The sequence below is a fragment of the Dicentrarchus labrax genome, unplaced genomic scaffold, assembly GCF_905237075.1.
Source record: "Dicentrarchus labrax unplaced genomic scaffold, dlabrax2021, whole genome shotgun sequence".
NCBI lineage: Eukaryota > Metazoa > Chordata > Actinopteri > Moronidae > Dicentrarchus > Dicentrarchus labrax.
The window spans coordinates 24,310,202-24,333,383 of record NW_026136701.1 but is presented as its reverse complement, the minus strand read 5'-3'; the positions used below and the strand labels follow the sequence as shown (position 1 = coordinate 24,333,383).

At 39.7% G+C, this 23,182-nt stretch overlaps 1 protein-coding gene across 2 annotated transcripts in view; it reads left to right on the top strand.

Moving 5' to 3' along the window:
* The window catches only part of LOC127353385 (solute carrier organic anion transporter family member 5A1-like), a 37,817-nt gene extending 15,011 nt beyond the window's left edge, over positions 1 to 22,806 (top strand). For both annotated transcript variants that reach the window (XM_051382616.1, XM_051382701.1), the window contains 8 exons: positions 2,260 to 2,392; positions 3,641 to 3,858; positions 4,479 to 4,643; positions 10,034 to 10,232; positions 13,045 to 13,204; positions 13,294 to 13,538; positions 14,283 to 14,347; positions 15,137 to 22,806. In XM_051382616.1, coding sequence (XP_051238576.1) covers positions 2,260 to 2,392; positions 3,641 to 3,858; positions 4,479 to 4,643; positions 10,034 to 10,232; positions 13,045 to 13,204; positions 13,294 to 13,538; positions 14,283 to 14,347; positions 15,137 to 15,657 — 1,706 coding nt within the window. In that variant the 3' untranslated portion in view covers positions 15,658 to 22,806. The remainder of the gene's footprint in view (positions 1 to 2,259; positions 2,393 to 3,640; positions 3,859 to 4,478; positions 4,644 to 10,033; positions 10,233 to 13,044; positions 13,205 to 13,293; positions 13,539 to 14,282; positions 14,348 to 15,136) is intronic.
* Positions 22,807 to 23,182: the final 376 nt, after the last annotated feature.

Genomic DNA, 23,182 nt, shown 5'->3' with positions numbered 1-23,182 from the left:
TACCTCTTTCATGCACATTTTAAACCTGCTTGTGTTTCCAATACTGCAGAAGTTCCACTCCACCAGAAATCCCCAAATATGAACATATTTGGGGCATCACGAGAGCGAACGTGCGTGGTTGTAGCTTAACACAAGCAGCTGTAAAAGCCAAATAAAATACATTAAAACTAGCACAATGTTTTATTTAAATCAAACTGTCTAGACAAGCTAATGAATCTCTGACATTCAGTGGCAACTTTATTTTATTAACATTATAAGTACAAACGATTTTTCTTATTTCTCACTTTCTCTCACATGTCAGCGGTGGCCCGGTCGTCCCTTTTATCCCTCGGCTGACATCACGTTGTGTAACACGGCAGTCCGCCAGCCGAGGGTTTTCCTCTTCTCCTGCTAGATAAGGGATTATCCTTGATGCCGCTGGGTCCCCTTGGAAAACCCAAGCCCTCAATCCCATCCCCATGCTTTATCATCCCAGGCTGTGGCTATCCCAGTCAGATGATGTAATGGTCGAGTGGAGGCTGAGAGAATATGCTTCTGTGAAGATGCTCTGCAGGCGATGGAGTTTTGATGTATTCATCAGTTTTCCTTTATTAGGGCCAGGCAATATGGACACAATCTTTTCTCACATAGTCCTGACTTCATTGGACAATTTCAATGTCATTATTTAAGTTTATCAGGTAAAACTGGTGGTTATTCTCTGTCTCTAGCTTCCCAAATGTGAGGATTTGCTGGTTTACTGTTTTATTTCATTGTGAGTTGAAAATTGTTTGGGTTTGGACTGCTTTGAAGATACCACCCTGAGAAATAGTTATGGAACTTTTTCTCTTGTTTTACCTTGTTGATTGAGCGATTAATCAATAATATAATCGTAATATGAATAGATAATGGGGAAACATTTTATAGATAGTTTTCTTTGGGACTATTTCTGCTGAAATCCTTCACTTACAGAGATCTTTATTGTCTTTATGCTTTGTTTTTATTCCCCACAAAGTTAGTAGTATTCCATTTAAAAAGCATGCTTTACAAATGAAACAAAAAGGCACAACAAGCCAGACATAAATGTCAGAAATGAAGTGAACTGATCAAATGCAAAGGTAAACAATACAAATTATTATTATATATAAATTATAGAAAGCAAAGACAAACTATAAAATAGCTAAAACTATATGTAAAGGTCTCTTTTACTTCTTGCAGTTTTTCCAGTCTGTAGAAATCAACAACCAGATGATCTATGCTTACTCAACTTAAACCAGTATACACTAGTTTTAAGTTTTCCACAAATAAAAAGAAGATTAGATTTCAATTAAGTCCCCACAGTCGGCCGCCAGAGCTGTCGATGCATCATTAGCAAGTTGTCATTTTATTTTGAAAAGCACGACCTCAGTGATTAGAAATTCTACATGAGCTGTCTTTGAAACTGCTACTGACATGAACCCAGAGCTCCCAGTAAGTTCCCAGGACAGTTGGATAATGTTCAGTTTGGCCCAGCTTTGAGTTTTTGAGTCACGCCACTGGATTTTTTGTGTTCACTTTCAACTTCAGCCAAAGACTTTAAGATGTTAATTCCCTCTAATTGGAGAAATCTTATTCTCAGCCTCAAGCAGGCCCTTATTACACAGTCATATGATCTGCTCACATGACACACACACACACATGGCCTTTTGTACCCCACTCTTAATGCTAGATTAGTTTGATTCAAAGAGTTACATAATGGTTAAAGTTAGGCATTGAGTTTAGATAATTGAATAACTTTACAGAAGTTGACATACAATACTTATTATCAGACGAATCATCTAAAATCATGTTCATTCAGAGGTGACGTAGGCGGTGTTGTGCGCTGGATGGACTCACTAAGAAAGCATGCCCTGCTTTATGGTCTATTTTACTCTAAATGGGACCATTATTTACAAAATGAATGTCATGCTGTATGGAAGAAGACTTAAACCTAAAACTTGAGACCATAAACTCATTAGGAGACTGTTTACTGAGCTCATGAATCAAGTGATAAGCAGTTATTTCCCCCATAACACTCAATACTATCAGACTTTTTTTTGCAGCCAATAGAGCTGCCCCTGCTGGCCCATAGAAACAATGCAGGTTTTATACGCTTTCTCAGGAGTTAAAGGAGAGTCTGTGTCTGCTGGATGTGAAAGAAGGCGATTATTGTACTTTATAAGACGGTAATATGTGGGGGAATTTATATCTGTCGGCTTGTTTTGATGTTTTATTTGAGCACAATCTATTTTCTCCTCTCCTCAGCCATCATGTATGTGATGGGAGCACTGGGTCCAGCGGCTGGATACCTGCTGGGAGGAGTCCTCATCGGCTTCTACGTGGACCCGAAGACTGTTGTCAATATCGATCAAAGCGACCCCCGCTTCATCGGCAACTGGTGAGAACAAATCTGGGCTGGTTGAAGTGTAATATACGTGTGCTGGTATACTACCTGTGTTTCAGTAGAAATAGTCTGGTGATATTATTTATTTGTCCCATCGTCAACAAAACACAATCACTGACGTTTATTTTGACTCAATCTCACAGTGTGGATTAATCCGCAGCTGAAAATAGTCCCCAACAAATGCACTACTTCCTCTCATTAGAGTAGCGTTTGTTTAAACCTTGTGCAGCTCTTTTGGGAAATTACTGAGCCTTTTTAAAAGATTTATTTTAACGTGTATATATATAGGTTTTTAAAGATGTACATCATTATTAGGAACTGATGGGTTTTGAGCTGAAAGCCACAGAGTAGAGAAGTTGGTTTTGGTATATTTTGGGGGGGGGGTTTGTTGACAGTAGCAACAGCCTTTTCTTTTAACAAATGATTCTAGTTCCAGCAACTGCAGGAAATAATGATAATCTGATGCCACGTTAAATGATAAATATGTGTTGGTCGGTACTGAGATTCCAGGCCCTTAATTAAATCTAACTTTGGATTGAATTTGGGATCTTTACTCAGTGTTAAATGGACTATTTTCCCATTGTGTGTGCTCAACTTGTAATACCTTAGCTTCAGTGGTGGACGTCTCAAAGCTTCATAGGGTTATACAACATGACCAGAGACAATCCTCTCTCCAAAAATCAGTAATGGGAATCTATAAAGGCAGAACACACATTGTTTCTGCTCAATTCTGTGCTGAAAGCCTGACTACTGAAGCTGAAGCATAAGAGTTAATCAATGAAGACAACCACATATACTCCAAAAAGGCAGCATTACTTTACATAAGATGCATGTTTGTTCTTTGGGTACAGTTTTTGTAGACGTCTTATACCCATCTGTAAATCAGTTGGCATGTCTGAGATGCGGTTAGTCATCTATTTACAGCGCTCAGTGATGCCATCCTCTCTTTACCGACAGCATAACCGGTGACTCAGTAGCTAGCAGCCACGGGCTTCCTACATGAATTATAGGTGATGATAGCAGGAAGTTGATGCCTGAGTGTACTAGAGATTTTGCACAAACCTGTTTAAAGCTTGTTTATTTATAATAATGAGACACGGAGATAAAATGATACCAGACTAATCGTCTTCGATAACATGGAGCGACGAGTAAAATTTCTCATCTTCGACTGACTCAGCTGAATTCACTTCTCTTTGGTCACTTTCCTGTATTTTGACTGTCGATCCTCCCTCGTCTGTCTAGGTGGAGCGGGTTCCTGCTGTGCGCCGTGGCCATGCTGCTGGTCATATTCCCCATGTTCACCTTCCCCAAGAAGCTGCCACCCCGACACAAGAAGAAGAAGAGGAGAAAAAAGGTGAGCCTGGACGACCTGTCCAGCGACGACGACGTCCTCAAGGAGAAGAGCAACAACAAGAGCCAGACGGTCACCTCATCCATGGGCTTCGGAAAGGACATCAAAGGTACCAGAAAATACTGCGACGTGTTGGCGAGGGCCGCTGATGTCACCGATGATGTCAGTTTTACATGGCTCTAAAATATGAGTCCAGCAGGTCAACATCTAACGGTGGTTAATGGTTTAATAAAAAGTAGAACTGTAACAATTAATTAATTATTGAATCGACATAAATTCATCATTATGAGTAATTCTTTAAGAAAACATGTCAAAATTCTCGAGTTCTAGCTTTCTCCAATCTGATTATTTGCTGGTTTCCTGAGTCCTCTGACTAATCTGAAAACTGTCAGCTTAATATTTATTTATTTTTATGTCAGAAAACTGTGATGGATTCACTGTTTTCTGACATTTTATAGACAAAGATTTGTCAGTGCTCATCCTGTACTGTGAACATAATGGACTGTTGACTGCATGTTAAAGGACCAGTGTGTAAGATTTAGTGGCATCTAGCCTAAGTGTAATAATATCTTCTATATTTCAGGAGAAATCCACCACACAATATTTCATGACACTGTGGGGATAGAGTGGACTGTTGGGAACAGATAATTGCTTTACAACAAAAAAAAATCAAACTCTTCTCTCTGTCTGCCCTTCTTCTCCCCCCTCCTCCTCCTCCTCCTCTTTCAGACCTGCCCAAAGCAGCAGTGAGGATCCTGAGCAACGTGACCTTCTTGTTCGTCAGCCTGTCCTATACGGCAGAAAGCGCCATAGTCACAGCTTTCATCACCTTCATCCCCAAGTTCATTGAGTCTCAGTTCGGCATCCCAGCCTCCAGCGCCAGCATCTACACCGGTGAGCTTAAACTTAAACGCCACACTGTACTAAAGCAGCAAAGTTACCTCATCACCCAATCTATATTTATGACCCACTCTGATATCTTTGTGTGAAAAACTGATGTCTGGTTGTCTCTCTTTTAAAAATGATGTTTCAAAAATGGGGCTTCTAACTCATAAAACTCTCACATTTGGGAGGAATTTGAGCATCCTAAAGACAAAACTATTCTCTGCCTTCTCCTCTGAACTCCACCTTAATGTCTCTACAGCAGCACAGACAGGATGCAGACAGACCAGAATATTCATACACCACCCAGGACTTTAATATCTGCCTGTTCAGCGGTGCTCTGCTGGTTTTATCTTAGAGCAGAGGAGGAGAGGCTGTCGGCCCAGAGCTGCAAGCCAACACACATTAATAATAAAGAAACTGCTGGTCTTCAAATGAAGGGGTCTCTTGGGACATAGAGCTAGAGCACTGAGTGCAGTACACACTTTTAGAAACACACACACACACACACACACACACACACTAACAAGCACAATCACATGCTAAAGCAGACATGCTTAAACAAGCATACAGGCTAATACATTACATGCTTGTACGCAGCATGTCGACATTTGTACATTAATAACAAGTTTACATTGAGCTGTCATATGTTGTGTTAACTACTGAAGCTAGAATTAATTGACAGTGTGTCTGTTGAATTATTTAACATATTAATAAAAGTTATATGTTTTAAGAGAGCAAGTTATCTTTGTATAGTCATATAGGTGCAAAATTGGTGCACAGTCCCTATATAAAAGGTCTATTTTCATTCCAGATCAAACATTTACTATATCAGCTGCTTTATCTGTAATCTGTGACTGTTTTCCCCTCTAAAATCGTGATCGATATTCGCCTCAAAAATCCTGTATCGGTTGGGTTCTACTGTGAATGTTGGACTATTAGTTTTGGAAAGTGAGAGAAATTGTAGGATACAGCCCCCAGAGAAAGACCCATATGATTTGCATTATAACATGGCCTTTCTTCTGGCAGCGAGCGTGATTTGTAGCTCAAAACAATGTTCAGCGGTTTCAGCTTCAGTACTGCAGCAAAAAAGCATTTTCACCACAAAAGATCTGTCTGTAAAACTGTTGACAGGGCGCCTCAAACTGCAGACAAGGACAGTTATTAATCTTTACATTATGAAGCTTTCTACCATCATCATAATCATCTTCTTAGACATCTTCTTAGAGTAAAGTCTGTGGGATGAGCTGGTTGTTTTTCAGGGATAAAACAACAGAGGAGCCTCACAGAGCCTCCAGCATGACTACAGGCTTTAAGTCTTATTAAAGAAAAGGCCACTTCTTTGTTGACTACTCTATAGAACAGCTTATCTAAGTGTTATATAAGTTAAATGAGCAGCCCGTAGAGGAGTAAAGCTGTGTGTCAACGAAATCCTCAAGACTGTCAGGAGTGTATCTTAAAGATAGAGAGCTACTCAGAGGCGTCTCACTGCTGTGGCTGATAACAAGAAGCTGAGAGGAACGATGGCCTTTTTTTTTTAGAGGTGTTGGCTATTTTGGTATTCTGTAGACGCTGATAGCAAAAGTATTTCCACATTTGGAAGTTTATGTGGCACCTTTTTGTTTCGTTCTATAGATTTGGATTGACATGTTTGCAGATACACAAGCTTAAACAATATATGTATGTATTATTTCACCATCATGACACACAGTTGTCTATTTTCATCTGGCACTAGCAGTTTAAGTGCGGTAGCTTCTGTTAATGCCTCCTCCAACAATATATATATATATATGTGTGTGTCTATGAAGACGCTGTCCTCCAGGTTATAGGATGTCTGAACTTAGAACAGCAAGCAGATGTGATAATTTCTTCAAATATTTACTCTCACACTGCTTGTTTTTTGGCTGTGATGTGATTATAATGAGTTTAATTACAAAATAAGACGCTCACCTTTTGAATAAAATGATTATGATTGCTGTCGTCAAAGTGCAGCAGCACATTGTTAGTCATACTTGCAGGTACCATGAAAACAACAAAATCTGCATTTATATAGTTTTGGAAACTTTTGTTTTAAGTCATACTTGCATTGGTACGATTTTGTCCAAATAAATTCCATCTTAGAAGACTTTTATTTTTAGAAATATTTCAGTGTCGAGTTGCATAACTGTCTCAGCTGTAGGTGGAGTGGGCTGCGAAGCCTGTGATTAAAACTGCCACTCATACATACAGTATTTTCATATTAAGCCAACCTCTAGTGGGTGAAATCAAAATATTCCTTGGGAACCTGCTCAAGGACCCAGTTTGGTATCCGTTGCTGTTCAGTCTCTGTGGAGTTTTGAGCAAGGCACTAGCACCCACCTGCCAGGGTTTGTGGTTCTGTTCCCTCGGTAGAATAAGCAGGATAAAGTGTTGGATTCTTAGAGTCTTGCTGTATTGTTCTGTATTTTTTTGAGTGTCCCTGAACACCAACCTCACAAGGCAGCTGGACAAGATCACGCGAGAATCCACCCTGACTGGCTTCAAGCTACGTGCTTATGTCCAATCACAGTTTTTTACCAGACCAATCAGTGTCCTATGAGGAACTACTGGGAACTACTGGCAGTGGTCGGCAACCTTTTTCCTAAAGGGACCGCTTTTCTATCATTTAGTAAACTAAAAAAAAAAAAAAAAAAAAAAAAAAAAAATTTTTTTTTTTTTTTTTTTTTTTTTTTTTTTTTTTTTTTTTTTTTTTTTATTTTTTTTTTTTTTTTTATTTTTTTTTTAAAAATATAACACTGTGTATATTTTTAAAAGTTGTCTAGCACCCCTTAAAATCAAGAAGTGAGTGTTTGCTTGAAAACAACCGTGGTGTCTGCTAAAGTGGTTAGTGTAGATGCTGCATGCATCAGTTACATCAGAGCAGGGCTCCAGACTAACTTTTTGCATTGGTTGCACTGGTGCGCCTAACTTTTTTTTTTTAGGTGCACCCATTTTTTTCATTGCGTTGCCTTTAACGCCGTAAGGTCACCTTTTTATTGCTCTCCATAACTTTCATATAATGTGAATGATTTTTAAACAAGAATAAGGTGTAGAGAAATGTTTGTCTTTATTTGAAGCACAATTATATATAAAAAGAAAAATAAAGTGTTTAAAGTGTTTCACTGAGCTGAAATTTCAAACTAAAACACTAAGCAAAATAAAACATTTCCAAATAAAAGTGCTTGTGCTTAAATTGCTTCACTGAACTGAAATTGAACATTTCAAACTCAAAAATTTCATAATTATATTTATTATATTTAATAATTATTAATGAAAATAATAATAATTACTAGTACCTGCCGTTGAAATGCAGCTGGGAGAGGGGCCACTTTCTCTACACACTTGTCACGGCATATCGTGTGTTTTTAGACATGTTATGTTATTTTTTTTTTTTCGTTGTTGACCCGCTCACGAATGCTCTATTTCCGACCATATTCTGACCGCACTCCTGACAGTACACGCAGTGCATTGCGTTACGTCCTTTGTTCTACCTCAGCCAGGGAAATAGTTTCAGCCAGTCCTGTTTGAAGGAATATATTTTGGCCTTTTTAATTTGGGTCTCGGAGCCGGGCTCTATCCCAGACTCGGTTGTCTCCTCCTCTGGTTCCGAGTCTGATGCTGTCACTGAAGGACCGGGGCTCGGCAATTTTTAAACACATGCAACTAAGCAGTGTCTTGTATTTGACTACGTAACTTGGTTCATTGATCTTATTGGTTGATGTTCGTCTGTGATAGACAGATGTTATTTTTTGAATGTGCCTGCTCCTTTTCAGACCGTTTCCAACGACAAAGTTTAATTTACAAAACACGGAAACAGACATAAATCTCAAGCACAAGCAAGAATTTGAACCATTGTTTACAGAAAATTACATCTTTCATGTTGTAAATGTCTGAAACCAAAAGGACATCTGTTTTCAAAATTGTATAGCATCACTTAGAGTATGTTATTTGAGAAAATAAATCTAGTCTCATTGCACTTTGAAAATGTCATGGACTAGACTTTGCTCTGAGGGAAGTTAAAAGCCAGAGAAACTCCAAACCCGACTGATTATGGTCTTAAACACTGATTTGCATAAACATACGATTTGCATGGCCATAAAGCTGCACAGGACAGGACATTATCTAACATGTACTGTGCTGAGAAGACACTAACTCTGCCTGGGTTAGAGGCTCCACTCCCTTCGGGGGCCACCCACACTAAAAATGTGTGCTGTCATGGTAATGCTGTCCGGGGGAGGCTGTTGTTGTGATTTCTACATTTTCTTTAGGATTTGTCATGCCATCGGAGAGATAGTGAAGACTGCAAAGACCACAGTTAGAACTGAATTTACAGCTGAAGTAAAATGTTGCCTTATAGAATAATAATAGAGGAACTGCTTGGCTAAAAAAACAAGGTCAAGCTGTTTTGTAGCTTCCTCTGCTGCTTTGTCCAAAGGACATTTCCCTTGCTGTATAACTGTAGAAGTATCAACAAACTGCTGGCAACGTGGCTGCAAAGCCTCCATTGCTTAGACCCATTATTGACACTAATATAGATAATGAATCTAAATGAATAGGAGCTAAACACAGTAGAAGTTGAGTTAGACTCATTTTCACAGGCAGGGTCTGTTGTAATCTGTATTTAAAGGCATTTCTTTTTCAAAAACAGCTCAATCACAATAATATACAGAACTTAGAGATTGTGCATTTATAAAAGGTATGGAGACGAAAAGATGAAGACACTGTGGTCACTTTTCATGTCTGCACCACACAAAGCACATAAATTATTATTATCTCCTTCCTGCCACTTGCTTCTGTACATACAGCTGGCTGAAAAACTTCATCAGTATTATTTGCTTGTCGTTCATCCTCCACCTCGTTTATCAACCACATCACAAACTCACTCACTCAGCCGCTGTGACATTTTCACGATAGCTAGACTATGTAGCAATATAGCCAACCAATGTGATGACTAAAGCCAGCTAGACTACAAGATTGTGCATTTGAGATCAAAGATAAGTCTACTAGACAACAGTTAATTAATATCCACACTTACAGAGGACGGGGGGGGGGGGGTTAATGTGGTTATTGAGCCTCAGTGTTGTTGACTACAAGGCTAGCAGCAGGAATAACCATCTTGGAACAATGTGTGAACACTGCAGAGTGTGAGTAACGGGAGGTGTTTCCTGTTCTTATTGTTCTTCTAACATCATCATTAAGCTACACATGGGACATAAAGCTGGTAAATTCTCATTTAACCACATTTCTCTGCCTTGTCTCATGTTTCTACGCCATCATTACCTGTAAAAAGCTTAAAATAAAAACTTTCTGTTAGTTCACCAAGCGGCGTATAGAGAAGAGAGTTCTCTGAATTTCTAATATGTGCCTTTTCTCTTCCCCCTCAGGTGTGATTATTGTGCCCAGCGCCGGCGTGGGCATCGTCCTGGGCGGCTACATCATTAAGAAGCTGAAGCTGGGAGCCCGCGAGTCGGCCAAGCTGGCTATGATCTGCAGCGGGGTCTCCCTGCTCTGCTTCTCTACGCTGTTCATCGTGGGCTGCGAGAGCATCAACCTGGGAGGAATTAACATCCCCTACACCACCGGGTGAGGAGGGAAGCTGGGAGGAGGGAGGGAAGGGGGGGGGGAAGTGGAGGGTTGTCAGGCTTCACTGCTGACGTGGAAGAACCACGCCGCTGCAGTGTTTGAGGCTGTCTGTTTTGTGTCTAATCTGAATCGAACACATTTACGCTGTGCGTCGAGTGGTCGATGCGCGGTTTCCACAGTGATGTGATTGTGGAGGACGGAGACAGCCAAACACTCTCAAAGCATAAAGGAGAGAGAACATGCAGACAGAAGTAAGAGATAAACAGACTGCGAAGGAAGAGTTAAAAAAAAAAAAAACACCCACAGAGAGAAAAACAGAGAATTATGAAAGAGGCTGAAAGAGGCTGAAAGAGGATGAAAGAGGGAGGCCAGGTGGAGAAAGAGAAATATCCGTGGTGACCACCGGAACGTCATCTCAGCGCATAAATAGTCGGTTTCTCACTTTCTTTCTCCTTTTGTTGCTAAACACACTCATCTGTTGTTACCTGGATGTTTTCAATTTTTTTTTTTTTTCAAAACCCGCAATCGGGTTCTGATACGAAGTCTTGTTCATGTATTCTTACATCAGGTACTTTAGACTATTTAGCAGAGTTCAGTCAAAAAATTACTGAAGTGGATACAAAAACTTAGGTGTTTTATTGGGTCAAATTTCTAAAACCTTCAAACGATACCCTGAGTTTATATATATTTATCACTTGCAGTGTGTGCATGGGGTCTTAAAAAGTCAAGAAATCAGAATTTTAGGCCTTAAAATCACTTAAATATGATTTTATCTCAGTAATTAAGTTTCATGTGTTTTGGGGTTCAAGTTTTCCAGTCGTGGAAATGGATTAAACTAATTAAATATCCTGGAAATAATCTGTGTTCTTAAATCTTAATTGTATTTTAGCCTGTGCTGTGGCCAAATTAATGTTACTGTTAGAGGAAAACTGTAGTCAGTAACCAGTTACCAGTGATAACAGTTAAGGGTACGTTGCTTTGGGTCAAACAGAGTAAGGAAATAGAAATGCTCTGCTACACTAGATGAAATGGAGCCTTTGTTTGTAGCATTGGTAAGATCTGTGTTTACCCTATTTCATTTTTATGGCCATATTTAATCATTTTCTGACATTTTATTGACCGATTGATCAACCAAGAGATCAAGCACTGGATTAATCGGTACCAAAAATAATCGTTGGTTCTGGTTAAAGGTTAAATACAACATAGAGACGTTTGAAAGTTTCAGTTTTTTGTGGTTTGGGGTCACTCCTCTCTCAGCTCTGGTGGTAATTCCAGGAGTAAACAGTGTCTGTTGAAAGCTCTCAGTCATATCACAGACAGCCGTTTTGCAGTTTGGCCTTTTCTCCTATTAAATCATTTCCCGGTGTGACGGGAGTCAGTGGTAGTTTTTTTTTTTTTTATCGCCCCATCTGTGACCGATGTTGGGGAGGAAGTGAGTGTTCAGATCGGTGAAGGGATAACAGATAGCGAGCCAGTAAAACGGAGGCGGTTTCTTTTGGACAGAGCGTCCCTGAGAGCGATTACATGGCAACGATGGAAAACGTCCAAGGACAGCTTGGAAGAGAGGATCTCTGGCTGACCGCCCTCTTTTTTTTTCTTCTTGTGTTTTCTCCCTCTGGTCTTTTCTATTTTACTCCGTCAGTCTGTCTCTCTGTCCTTCCTGCCCTCCCTCTCTTCTTTAATGTTCTTTTTGTTATCTTTATTTCTTTTATCGATCTTTCTGCGTCTTGTAGTCGGCCTTCTTTTTCCTTCCCTTTTTGTTTCATCCCTCTAATCTCTCATCCTTGTAGCTCACTTCCTCCTCGTCTCTCGTCTTTATGTCTTGTTTCCACATCTGTCTCTCCTCATCCTTTCTGTCTTCATCCATCGCTTTTCATTTCTCTTTCCAACCCGTCTTTATTCTGCCTTATCTTCACTCATTTCCTCTTTTATTGTCCATTCTCCATTTCCCTTCCCTCCTCACGTATTTCTCAACCTTTTTATGTTTTTTTGCTGCTTTTTCAGTGAACAGTAAAGTTCATCAGAATCAGATACTCTTGTTCTCTCTGTTTAGCTTCTATACAGTTCATTAATATTGGTTGTTATGGGTTGCTTGGTTGGTCTGTTTGTGCATTTGAAGTAATATAAACCGCTATGGATTACCATGAAATCTGGTACGGACATTTAAGGTCTCCAGATGATCGTGACTTCAGTTCACAACAGCATTTACACATTTCTTTTAGCCTGAGTTGTATTTTGATATGAATTCTTTTGCAGCATTGTTAATATGCTAACATTATCATGTCACACTAAATATTATAATGTTACAGGGACTGTAACTGTACTGGATCATTTTTCACTATTTCCACAAACTGAGAGTTTTCTCTGTCAGTTTGTCACAGCGGATTGCTCAACATACTTTACCCATGAGCCTCAGCTGCTTATGGAGAAGATCCATCCAAAACTATTGTGAAAACTGACCCAGAATATCTTTAGCTTCAGCTCATAGTTGGATGAGAACACAAGAGGTTTTTTAGCTCTGTGATTGGATGTTTTTTTAAAGAAGTGCACCATGGGAGTTGTAGTTGTCTTTCCTTCAGTTTATTAATGTCCGCAGCATTTTACCTTTTTGAATTCAAAGAAATTTCTGTCCTAGTTGCTCATCTTTGCTTAAGATTCAACCGGGAGAGTTATTAGTCTTTAACTAAGAAAATAACTCAGATGAACTCTTTACACTTTGCTTCTTGCGATCTTGAAATATAGTAAAAGAAATAAAAAGGAGTTTTAAAAATGCAAAAGCTAAAGAACTGCTGTGAATTTTCTCTCTCCTCAGACCTACTCTCACCATGACCCAGAGGAACCTGACAGGAGGTTGTAATGTGAACTGTGGCTGTAAAATCCACGAGTACGCTCCGGTCTGCGGCTCCGATGGCATCACGTACTTCAACCCCTGCCTGGCCGGCTGCAGCAGCGTCGCCAACGACAGCACCGGGGTAAGAGACCGATATCGTTGATAATGCAGTTGAACGTCTATGATTTCAGTGCCTAAAACTCCTCTCCACTTTCCCTAACTACCCTCCAGATTCGTAACTACTCGGACTGCGCCTGCGTCCAGAGCCGGCAGGTCATCACGCCGTCGTCCAGCGGTCAGGGCAGCAACCAGCTGCAGCTCGTCATCGTCAAGACCTACCTGAACGAGAATGGCTACGCCGTGTCGGGGAAGTGCGACCGCACCTGCAGCACCCTCATCCCCTTCCTCATCTTCCTCTTCATCGTCACGCTCATCACTGCCTGCGCCCAGCCCTCCGCCATCATCGTCACCCTCAGGTATGACCTCCTCACTGTCATATTTTTTATAACAAAACTGATCTGTTGAACTTATTTTCTGAAATAAATCTCCTGAAACCTTCTGAAGTGTATTTACTTTTGGTTTTACGTTCCCAAAGTGTAGAATTTTAGAAAATCATGCATCTTTTAAACTGATAACTGCCATCAGAAGTCACCTAAGTCAGAAATCCTACACATACAGGAATCAAACTCAGTCTTATCCGTACCCTGTTACTTTACCTGTTTGCAAGGTAACAAACAGGAGTTAAAACGGTTGGCAAATGCTGGTAAATGTTTAACTCTTACTTGGAAGTTCTGTGGCAGATAACCAACCTTGATCCAGCAGTTACTGGAGCCAAAAAACAATCATCATCTTATGTATGATTATCACTTGTTTGTACAGTTAAAGGCAATATGATGCTTCAAATGCTGATGGAAAGCTACAAGTTGAGGAGTTCTTATTCTTAGTCTTAGGGCTCAGTTCTGTCTGGTTTTAGTCTTTCAGTTTGAATGTTCACACCTTTGTGTACGTGATGATTATGGAGGTCAAATTCTTTTGGTATAACACAAACAGCTTCCTTTTCCCCAACTTGAAACACGCTAACAAAACACAGTAAATCCCATTAATCTAGCTGTCCATGTAGTTCAAAACAAGTAACAATGACTTCATTTGGTTCACTTTATCTCTATCTCGATCATGGTGTTCCTCAGTCTGGACTTATCTGTGTGGTTTATGTGTTGCAGGTCTGTAGCGGAGCAGGAAAGACCGTTTGCTCTGGGAATGCAGTTTGTTCTCCTCAGGACTCTCGGTGAGGATTTCTATCATCATTATTTTTTTACTGTATTTGGGTTTTTTTTACATGGAAAAAGTCTAAATGAAAAGGTAGAATACCAGCAGTGTTGTCCGTGTCAGTCCCGCCGTACGCAAGGATGAGAGCGTCAGCTAAATACATTGATCGTAAATGGACTTAGAGAATGTGCTTCTGTAACTGCTGAGCAATGAGCTGATTTAGCGTTAGCAAATAAGATGTTGTCTCTTTAATGCCTCGACATCACCGTTCTCCTGAATAAGGGGTAAGGAGATAAATTGGATTTGATGTACGGGACGTTCAGAAAGCTGCTTGTCAGTATCAATCAGTCAGAATTAACCAAGCAGGCAGCGAAATAAACGATGCTTTGCATTATGGGAAACTTAATGCAAGGAGTGTGTTTGGAGCTAGTATAGGATGTCTCATCTGCTGCAACTGTGACCTTTTTCATCTGTTTCTTACAAGTGCAAAAGTAAAAATAACAGAATTCAGATTTATCCTTAGTTTGGTCAAATTTCTCTGCTCATGAGTTTTCTCTGTTCTCTCTCTCTTGTCCTTGTGTCTCTCCTCTCTTTCACCTTTCATCTCTTTTCACTTCCTCTCACCATTTTTACCCTTTTCTGTATTTTTACTATTTTCCCATCTCTTGTTTCTTTACTCTCTCTCTCTCTCCTGTCATTACTTCTTTTTTCTGTTTCCTTCTCATCAATTTCTTCTTTTTCTCTCCTCCTCTTCCTCTCATCTCTCTTCCTTTCTCCCCCCTGTCTTCCCCCTCTCTTCTGCACTCAGCCTACATCCCGACACCCATTTACTTTGGCGCCGTCATCGACACCACCTGCATGTTGTGGCAGCAGGACTGCGGCGTCCACGGCTCCTGCTGGGAGTATGACGTCACCTCCTTGCGCTTCGTCTACTTCGGCCTCGCCGCCAGCCTCAAGTTCCTCGGCTTCTTCTTCATCTTCCTCACGTGGTACTCCATCAAGTACAAGGAGGAGCGGGTGGAGCGCTGGCTCAAGCGCCACCTGTCGCCCGTTGACACCGTGGGCAGCCTCGTCTGCCACCCGGGTGGCCACAAGGGCCACGCCCGCACCCGCTCCTGCCCCGTCAACATCCCCCGAACCGACCCCAACGCCCTGCACGCTAACGCTCCGCCACGCGCCGGAGCCCTCAACCGCGGTGTCAGCACCCAGAGTTGCCCTGGCAATGAGCTTAAAGCAATAACTCCTCCTCCTCCGGCCACGCCGTCTCCTGCACCGCCACCTGCCCCCGCGCCGGCCCGTTCGCTGGAACACGTTTCAGTCCGAGTCTGAGTTTCAGAAGGGGGGTGGGCGATGAGGCAGGTCTCACCCACTGACATTTCTTTTATTCTGAAATCCAGTCAGCTGGATTTTAGCTGCTGTCAAAGGCACCAATCATCACGTGGGGGTCCTGCTCTCATCTCATAACTCTTGTTGGCTGGTAAAACACTCAAAGTGGCTTTTAAGTTTCGTCTTCACCGAAAAAACCATCACCTGGATGTCCTGATTTACTCAGAACCTCCGGCCCGATGATGAAAAGTCAGACTAATCTGGGGACCAACCAGCCCGGAGACCCTCCTCTGACATGAAAAAAAATCTGCTTGGTTGGTGAAAATTTTGAAAGCGGCCTCATGTTTTCTTTGTGATCCACCAGCCGGCGCAACAAGCGGACAAAGGCTTAGCTTCCCCACTTTGGATGTAGGAGAGTTCATCGCTCATAAACCCCACCTGCCCCCCGCCCTCCCTCACCTCACCTCACCTCACCTCGGCAATATGTGCCTTCTGCCACCACGTTCCTCACATGTACAGCATACGTACAAACACACACACACACACACTGACACACTGGACGTCCCGCAGACAGACTGTGGTCACCCTGTAGGAATAAGAGTCACCTGAACAGATACCTCAGCTTCGTCAGTCCTACGGCTTCCCCCCTTCACCTCTCTGTCTGTGTGTGCTTCTTCTTCATTTGTGTTTTTATTTCTTCACCATCATGCGGGCGATTTTTTTTTTGTTTTCCGGACACTGCATATCGGCGCTCTCACGGAACAAAACAAAGAAAAAAAGAAAAAAAAAACCTATGGAAATGTGATACACTGCAATTAAGTGTTAGAAACTGGAAACCGATGGCATGGTGCTATGTGAAAAACAATGTTTAGTGTCCTTTTTTTTGGTTTGTTCTTTTTGGTCGTTTTTTTGGGGTTAAAAGCACTTGAAAAGAACCCAACTGGACAACAGGTCACTGGGCTAATAAGCAGCTTGGCACGCACAGAATGCATTCCTGTCCGATGCAAGGCCTTTTGTTGCTCCCCTGACACAATGACGCGTAGTATTACCGCTGGAAGTCGGATTGTTTTGGCTTTTGCCAGCTCCATACAATGCATCCATACATCCGAGCTGTTTCCCCTCCTGACTGCCACCCTGATAAGTGGTTTAACCTGAAAAGGAACAGGATCGGCATTTTCCTCCTGACCACATTCCTGGCTGTCCTTCCACACGTCTGGAAGAATACAGAACGGGAAAAACTACGCCTGAAGACGTTTTTCGAGGTCGGACTGGGAAGGCGTTCTTAAACGGACTGTATTTCTGACTACTTAACAAGTCTCAATGAGAGATAATCATCTACCAACAGCAACATCTGTACTGAACATGTAGGCAGACGTAGTCGACCATCAACGTAGAGGTCATAGTGTAGTTGTCTATTCTTCGTCAGCTCCGGAAATTAAAGCTGCTGGGGAATTTTAGGGATTGGATCCTGGGTAGAAAGTTAGTTTCTCGCCCTGCGTCATATTGGTTAATTGTTAAACAGTAGTCCCAATGATTTATGGGTAATGAGCTTCTTGCCTGAGAGAATAGGATTTGCGGTTTTCTTTGCCACATTCCAGACCAGACAACAGTTTGCATACAAGTTTAAAGTGTGGAAAACAAAAGGAAGGCAACAGTTTTCCAGGTTGAAAAAAAAAAATTGAGAAATTTTAGCAAAATCACTGGTAATGTACCCAAAAGGCTACCGTTCACTGTCGAGCTGCAGCTTATGATTGTTTTCTTAATCTATGAATCTACTTATTATTCTTTAAAATGAATTAATTAATTACTTAATCTAAAAAAAACAAACTAAAAAATAAGTGAAAAAAAATAATTCCCATCACAGTTCAGAGCCCAAAGTGTGACGTCTTCAAATGTCTTGTTTTGCTTCAAAATCCAGAGATTTTTCAGTTTTGAGTGATTTTATAAAACAGAAAAACACAGAAAATGCTCACATTTACATAAATGTTAAGTGTTTTTTGCTTGATAAAATGTTACATTATGTCAGTCGACTGATCTCTAATCATTCCAACATTAGATCAGTCCCCAGTAGTTCAAGTAGTTAATGTGCAGAATGAGTCATTATTACACTGTGAAAGAAATCTCCATCGTATCAGGTAGTTCTTTGTCTGTTATTGAGCTCTAAAGATTTCTTGGTGGAAAAAAATTTGCCAGAGAAGAAAAATCTTTGCAGCCTGTTCTTAAATACAAGTACATTTTTCGTAGCTGATCTGGAGCTTTCGACAGCATCACATGATCTTCATCAGCAGTTGGTAGTTTGCCCCCGTTTTCTCCGAGCACTTTAAGGATTTCTCGTCCCTCTTTGCTCAGACGTCGAGGTTCATTCTTGGACCTCAGGAAACAGCAGTTGACGAAACACTAGGTCCATTTAGTAATTGCTCTGGAGTCTCCAGTCATATCTCATGAGCTTCATCAGAAGAAACCAACCGTCAAGTGCACAAAATCCATGACGATTGGACAAACTGTATGTCTGCTGATGAAGATCGTGAGATGTGAATGAAAGTTTCTAGAACAGCTGGTGAGATTGTTTCTTAAACTCACAACTCAAAAGGTCATAAATAAACTTTGAAACTCAAAAAAATCAACTTGTTTCAAAGTTTTATCTCTGTTTTAAAAGGAGACTGATTTCACCGCACTGGCAGATTTTATTCTCTTATTAAGATCTTCAGGACTCAGTAACAAACACAAAGACCTCGATTAGATGAGTTTTATTGCAGTGTAGTGGACGTCACACCAAAATCTCTACTTTTTTTAAAGGTAATCTGGCATTTGGAGAAAGAAAGATGCATTATAATTATTTTTATGTTTCAGCTGTTACAATTCAACCACATTTAAATCTTCTAAAATTCTAAAATTAGTTAGTTGGTAAAATAGTGAAAAGTTTGAGATTTAGCAGCCTATGGAAGCAAAGAAATGCCGTAATAATTTGAGTTTTTATATCCAACTAAACACCTGATTGTAAAGTTGAACCACTACTGAATAACTTAATGTTTGTGGTTTGAATTCACATCTTTAAAAACTTGCAAAGGAAACTTATTTTTTCTTTTTCACAAACTTTTTCTAATTTTCACCTTAATTGTGAAATTTATTTGAATTTTTTAATTTGTTTTTTGAATATTCGACACACGTTTGAGTCCTGAAACAAACATAATTATTCACTAATGGTTCCATTTCACACTTAGATCCTCGGTCACTCATAAGAATCAGATTATTAAGGCGGTCATTTGCTTCCACTGTTGTTTCGGGGGTGATATTTTCCGATTATCCCCGAAATTCATGTGACATTTTAAAGGGTTAGTCCAAGGCATTTCTGAGCTGTGAGAACTTGAGTAACACGTTATGCATTTTTTTTAACAACTTAAAGCAGTATTATTTCCTAATAATCCACTTATTTCCTTAAGAGCAGCCTCATGACAGGCAGTGTTACAGCAGTGATGCTCAGATCGTATTTGTCTGACTTTCTGTTACAAATGCCTCATTTGCACAGTTTCTTTGCCCCTGCTGACCCTGAATCTTCAGACCTTAATGAAGACACTGTGTTTGGGACGGTGGTGCTGCCTGTGGAGGTTCAGTGTTACATGTACTGTATATACATATATATATATATATATATATATATATATACACACACATACATACAAGATGCAGTAGTCATGTGCTGTTGGGTCAGTCGTTGTCCTCTGAGGACACCTGCTGGGTAGATATGGAACAGCATTTAGAGATTGTCCCAGACCGGTGGACACAAACAAAAAAAAAAAAATGTTAACAGGAGGAAATGTTCTAATTAGCTGGTTTACATACAGCCTGTGTCTCATGCAGTCTGTATTTTTACCTTTGAGACTCTTGAATTGATGATTATGTGGAGATTGCTCTAGTTTAACCATCAGTTAATCTGCTGATTATTTTATGGATTAATGGTTAATAGTTTTGAATATAAAAGTCAGAAAATAGAGAAAAATGCCTGTTACAATGTCCTACAATGTCCATGTTGATGTCTTTTAAAAAAATTTTTTTGTCCAACCATCAGTCCAAAAGCCAAAAATATTCAGTTTACTTTCACAGAAGATTAAGACAGCCAGCAAATCTTCACATTAGAGAAGTTGCAACTCTAGTTAGAACTGTAAAACCCAGCAGGTCATTAGTTTAATTCCTTAAAAGACTATTTTATCTGGTTTAAAGAAAGTAAAACTGAACCTGTTTACAACCAAATGAAAATGGGGCGACCAACCTATAAGCAGTAGAGACATATAGGAGCAGTTCAAGTTGATACATACATTAATGGACACCTCATAAGTAACTCCTTATAACTTCATTAAAGTGAGTTATAAACCAATTTTTAAATTGTTTATATACTCGTAATAATGCTCAATAATACCAGTGGCAATACAATATCAGTTATTGGTACTGATACATAAGCAAAACTTTTTCAGTACCTTAATTTCAGGAATATAAACATAAACAAAATATTCCAAACTTCTCTACTAATGTTGTTATTTTAATGAAGTTAATATTCACAAATTCTTATAAATCTTCTAACTCGCGTTGGTAATGTTTTCTTTTTTTGCTCCAAAAAATGACAATTAACAGCAATTAATTAAAATAGTTGTACATTCATTTTCTGTCAACTGATCGGATAACAGCCTCCTCAATTCAGCTCTACTTAACACATTTAACTGTACTGGAACTTTTCCTATATAATGTCTAAAAAATTAAATTACACTCCTAATTTCCTGAGTTTTCAAATGATCTGATCCAGTAAGTAAGAATCTGAACAAGCACTTGATGCTGTCGATACTCGACAGTTTCAATGCCGAAGTCAGTAATTAGAAGGTAACTCCTTTCAACCAAAGGTCCATTTAATACAAATTTTTTTTGTTCTATGTTTTATTTTGTGTGCAGTTACAATTACAGGAGAGTCCATCAAGTGGACGGCACCTTGTGAAACTGGATAAAAACTGTGCAGCAGACGAAAGAGTCTTTTAGGATTTCGGAAACGTCTGCGTTGTCAGACGACCTGCTGGGGTTTTCAGACGGTTCCGGAGTCTCAAATGTAAAGAAAAACAACAACAACTATAAGATGAGAGACACAAGTTTGAGCTGATGTTTTTCGGGTTTCAAGGTTCCCGTGAAACAAACTTAATCCTGCAAAAGAAAAAAAAAATAAACTGAAATTTGGTGCTTGACGTTCTACAGATAAAGATTAACTCACAAGATGTTTTTGTGGTACGTAGAGGACAATAATCGTACATAAACCGGTCTGTCGGTTGAGGAGAAAAAACTCTTGAGGGACGCGAATGAACCGCTTTACCATAAATTAAAAAAAAAAAAAAAGAGGGAATGTAGTCGGTGATCAATCCAACACCTGCCAACAAGCGGTGAAGAAGAAAACTTGACGCATGGTTTCAGTACTCAACACAGTAGAGACAGTAGACTAGAGTAGAAACACACATTCCATTTTCATATAAAGAACAACGAATACAAAACCACGATGAACTCCGGTGTGGATCTGTGTAGTGTTAGTGAAGCACTGAGGTTCTCGTCCACCCTTTACGTTCTGTTATCTCTGTGCCTACGTTTCACTTTTCGTTCACGTGACGCCTCCTGTTCAGCCGGTGTCGCCGAGAGGATGAAATGTCGAGTCCACCCTTCCTGATCCGTAAACCTTCAGAAGGTCGCTACAAGCTTGTTGGGGGTAACACTTAATTAGATCAATAACAAGATTAATTTGATTTAGTTAAAGAATAAGGCTCAACAAATCCCATTATAAGACCAAAACCAACAATGTCTCTCAATACTTACTGACTTCCAGTCTGTCAGCTCCAAGTTCCCATTAAAGACATAAATCTTTACAAAGAAAAGAAACATCTCACAAATATATAGTTTGATTTCTCATTCATTTCTTAAAACAGTTGCTCACTTTAGTTTTTATCAAATGTTACTCATACAGGAGTAACTTTATTGGGGACTATTTTCCGAGGCGGATTAATCCACATTTAGTGGCTAAACAAAAGAAAGAAAACAATAAAGGAAACGTCTCGCCCAGTATCGGTTCAACTCTGACTAGCTTGCTTAGCAGATGAAGCCCAAATCCACCTTTTTAAAACCTTGTCACATCTGGTTTTAGAGGAGGAACTCTGTGTGCCAGAGTCGCTTCACGTTAATGTCAGAAAACTGCCAAATGTGCCGACACTCGGTTGCAATTGACGTACCTCAAAAGGCTCAAAAATATAATGTCCAGTTACTGTTAGTAAGCTTTTAAGGTGCGTAAGAGGTTGATATCTGATATCCATCTTCTCAGCTCACTCTCAGAAATAAAGTCAGTCCCAAAGTGCTGAACTATTCCTTTTAAAAAACGTTTTAAAACTTCAACCTGTTTCATCATAATATACTCAATATATTTTGTCCAAAAATCCCCCAAAAACTTATAATTTTGTTTAATTACCTGCTTCTCCAATGACCTGACCTTTTTGTAGGAGCAATTTAGCAAAATTAAGCTGTAAAAAAAAAAAGCCAGTATTTTTGACACATTTTGTGTTTTTAACTAGTTTAAAGTCCCCCAGTATCCTTAAAGTCCAACAACACACAGTTTTAAGTATTTTAAAGATGAGGTTTACAATCAGTCATTCAGGTGTTCTCACCATTTCATCCTCCTGTTGTTGGAGTTCCTCTGAATCCTCTGATATCTGTGGACACCAGCTCCAGGATTTTACTGCGTCACTAGTTGTTTTTATCCTCCTCTGCTCCTTTCCGCCTCCTCTCTGAGCCAAAGGAGTCGTTTACCTCCCTGTGTCGTGTGGTCGTTTTCATGTAGTAATGTGGCATCATGTATCATTTCCAGACTGTGACTGCAGACAAAAGACTGAATCTGGATCTGTATGAGCTCCTTCAGGCAGATATAGGTTAGGATATTCTCAGTTTTACTTTCTTCTACTTTTTTTTTTGTAAAATCAGTGTTGTATTTATTTCAAAAGGACAGTGTTTTTTCGACTGACTGAAAGGCCACACTGATGAGAGGCAAAATGTAGATTTGTGGACGCACTGTTTACAAATGCCTTGGATACTTGACTTCTGTCAATAAAAATGTGAAAAAATAATAAAACAGTATTACAGAAACTGCAAGTTTGTGGGTTTAATTCTGTGTGCAAATGTCTGTTGTCTTATTTGTTGTTTTCTGGTGGTTTAAAGCGAGTAATGATCACCATAATAATTATCTAACTGTGAAGCTGAACCACTACTGAATATGTAATGTTGAATCGTTATTCAGTTAGGGTAATTCTAACATTTGTTTATCTAATTAATTAGTTAAATGTATTCTCGGAGGCAGAATGAAATAACAAAATAAAACAGGTTTTGTGAAATAAAAACAGATTCTATGACATAAATACAGCTGGAACTGAATACAGACAACTCTTATTGTGAAAATAAGTCAGATAAATTAACTTTTAGGAATAATAATGAGGTGAATTAATAAAAATGTATTAGATTCACA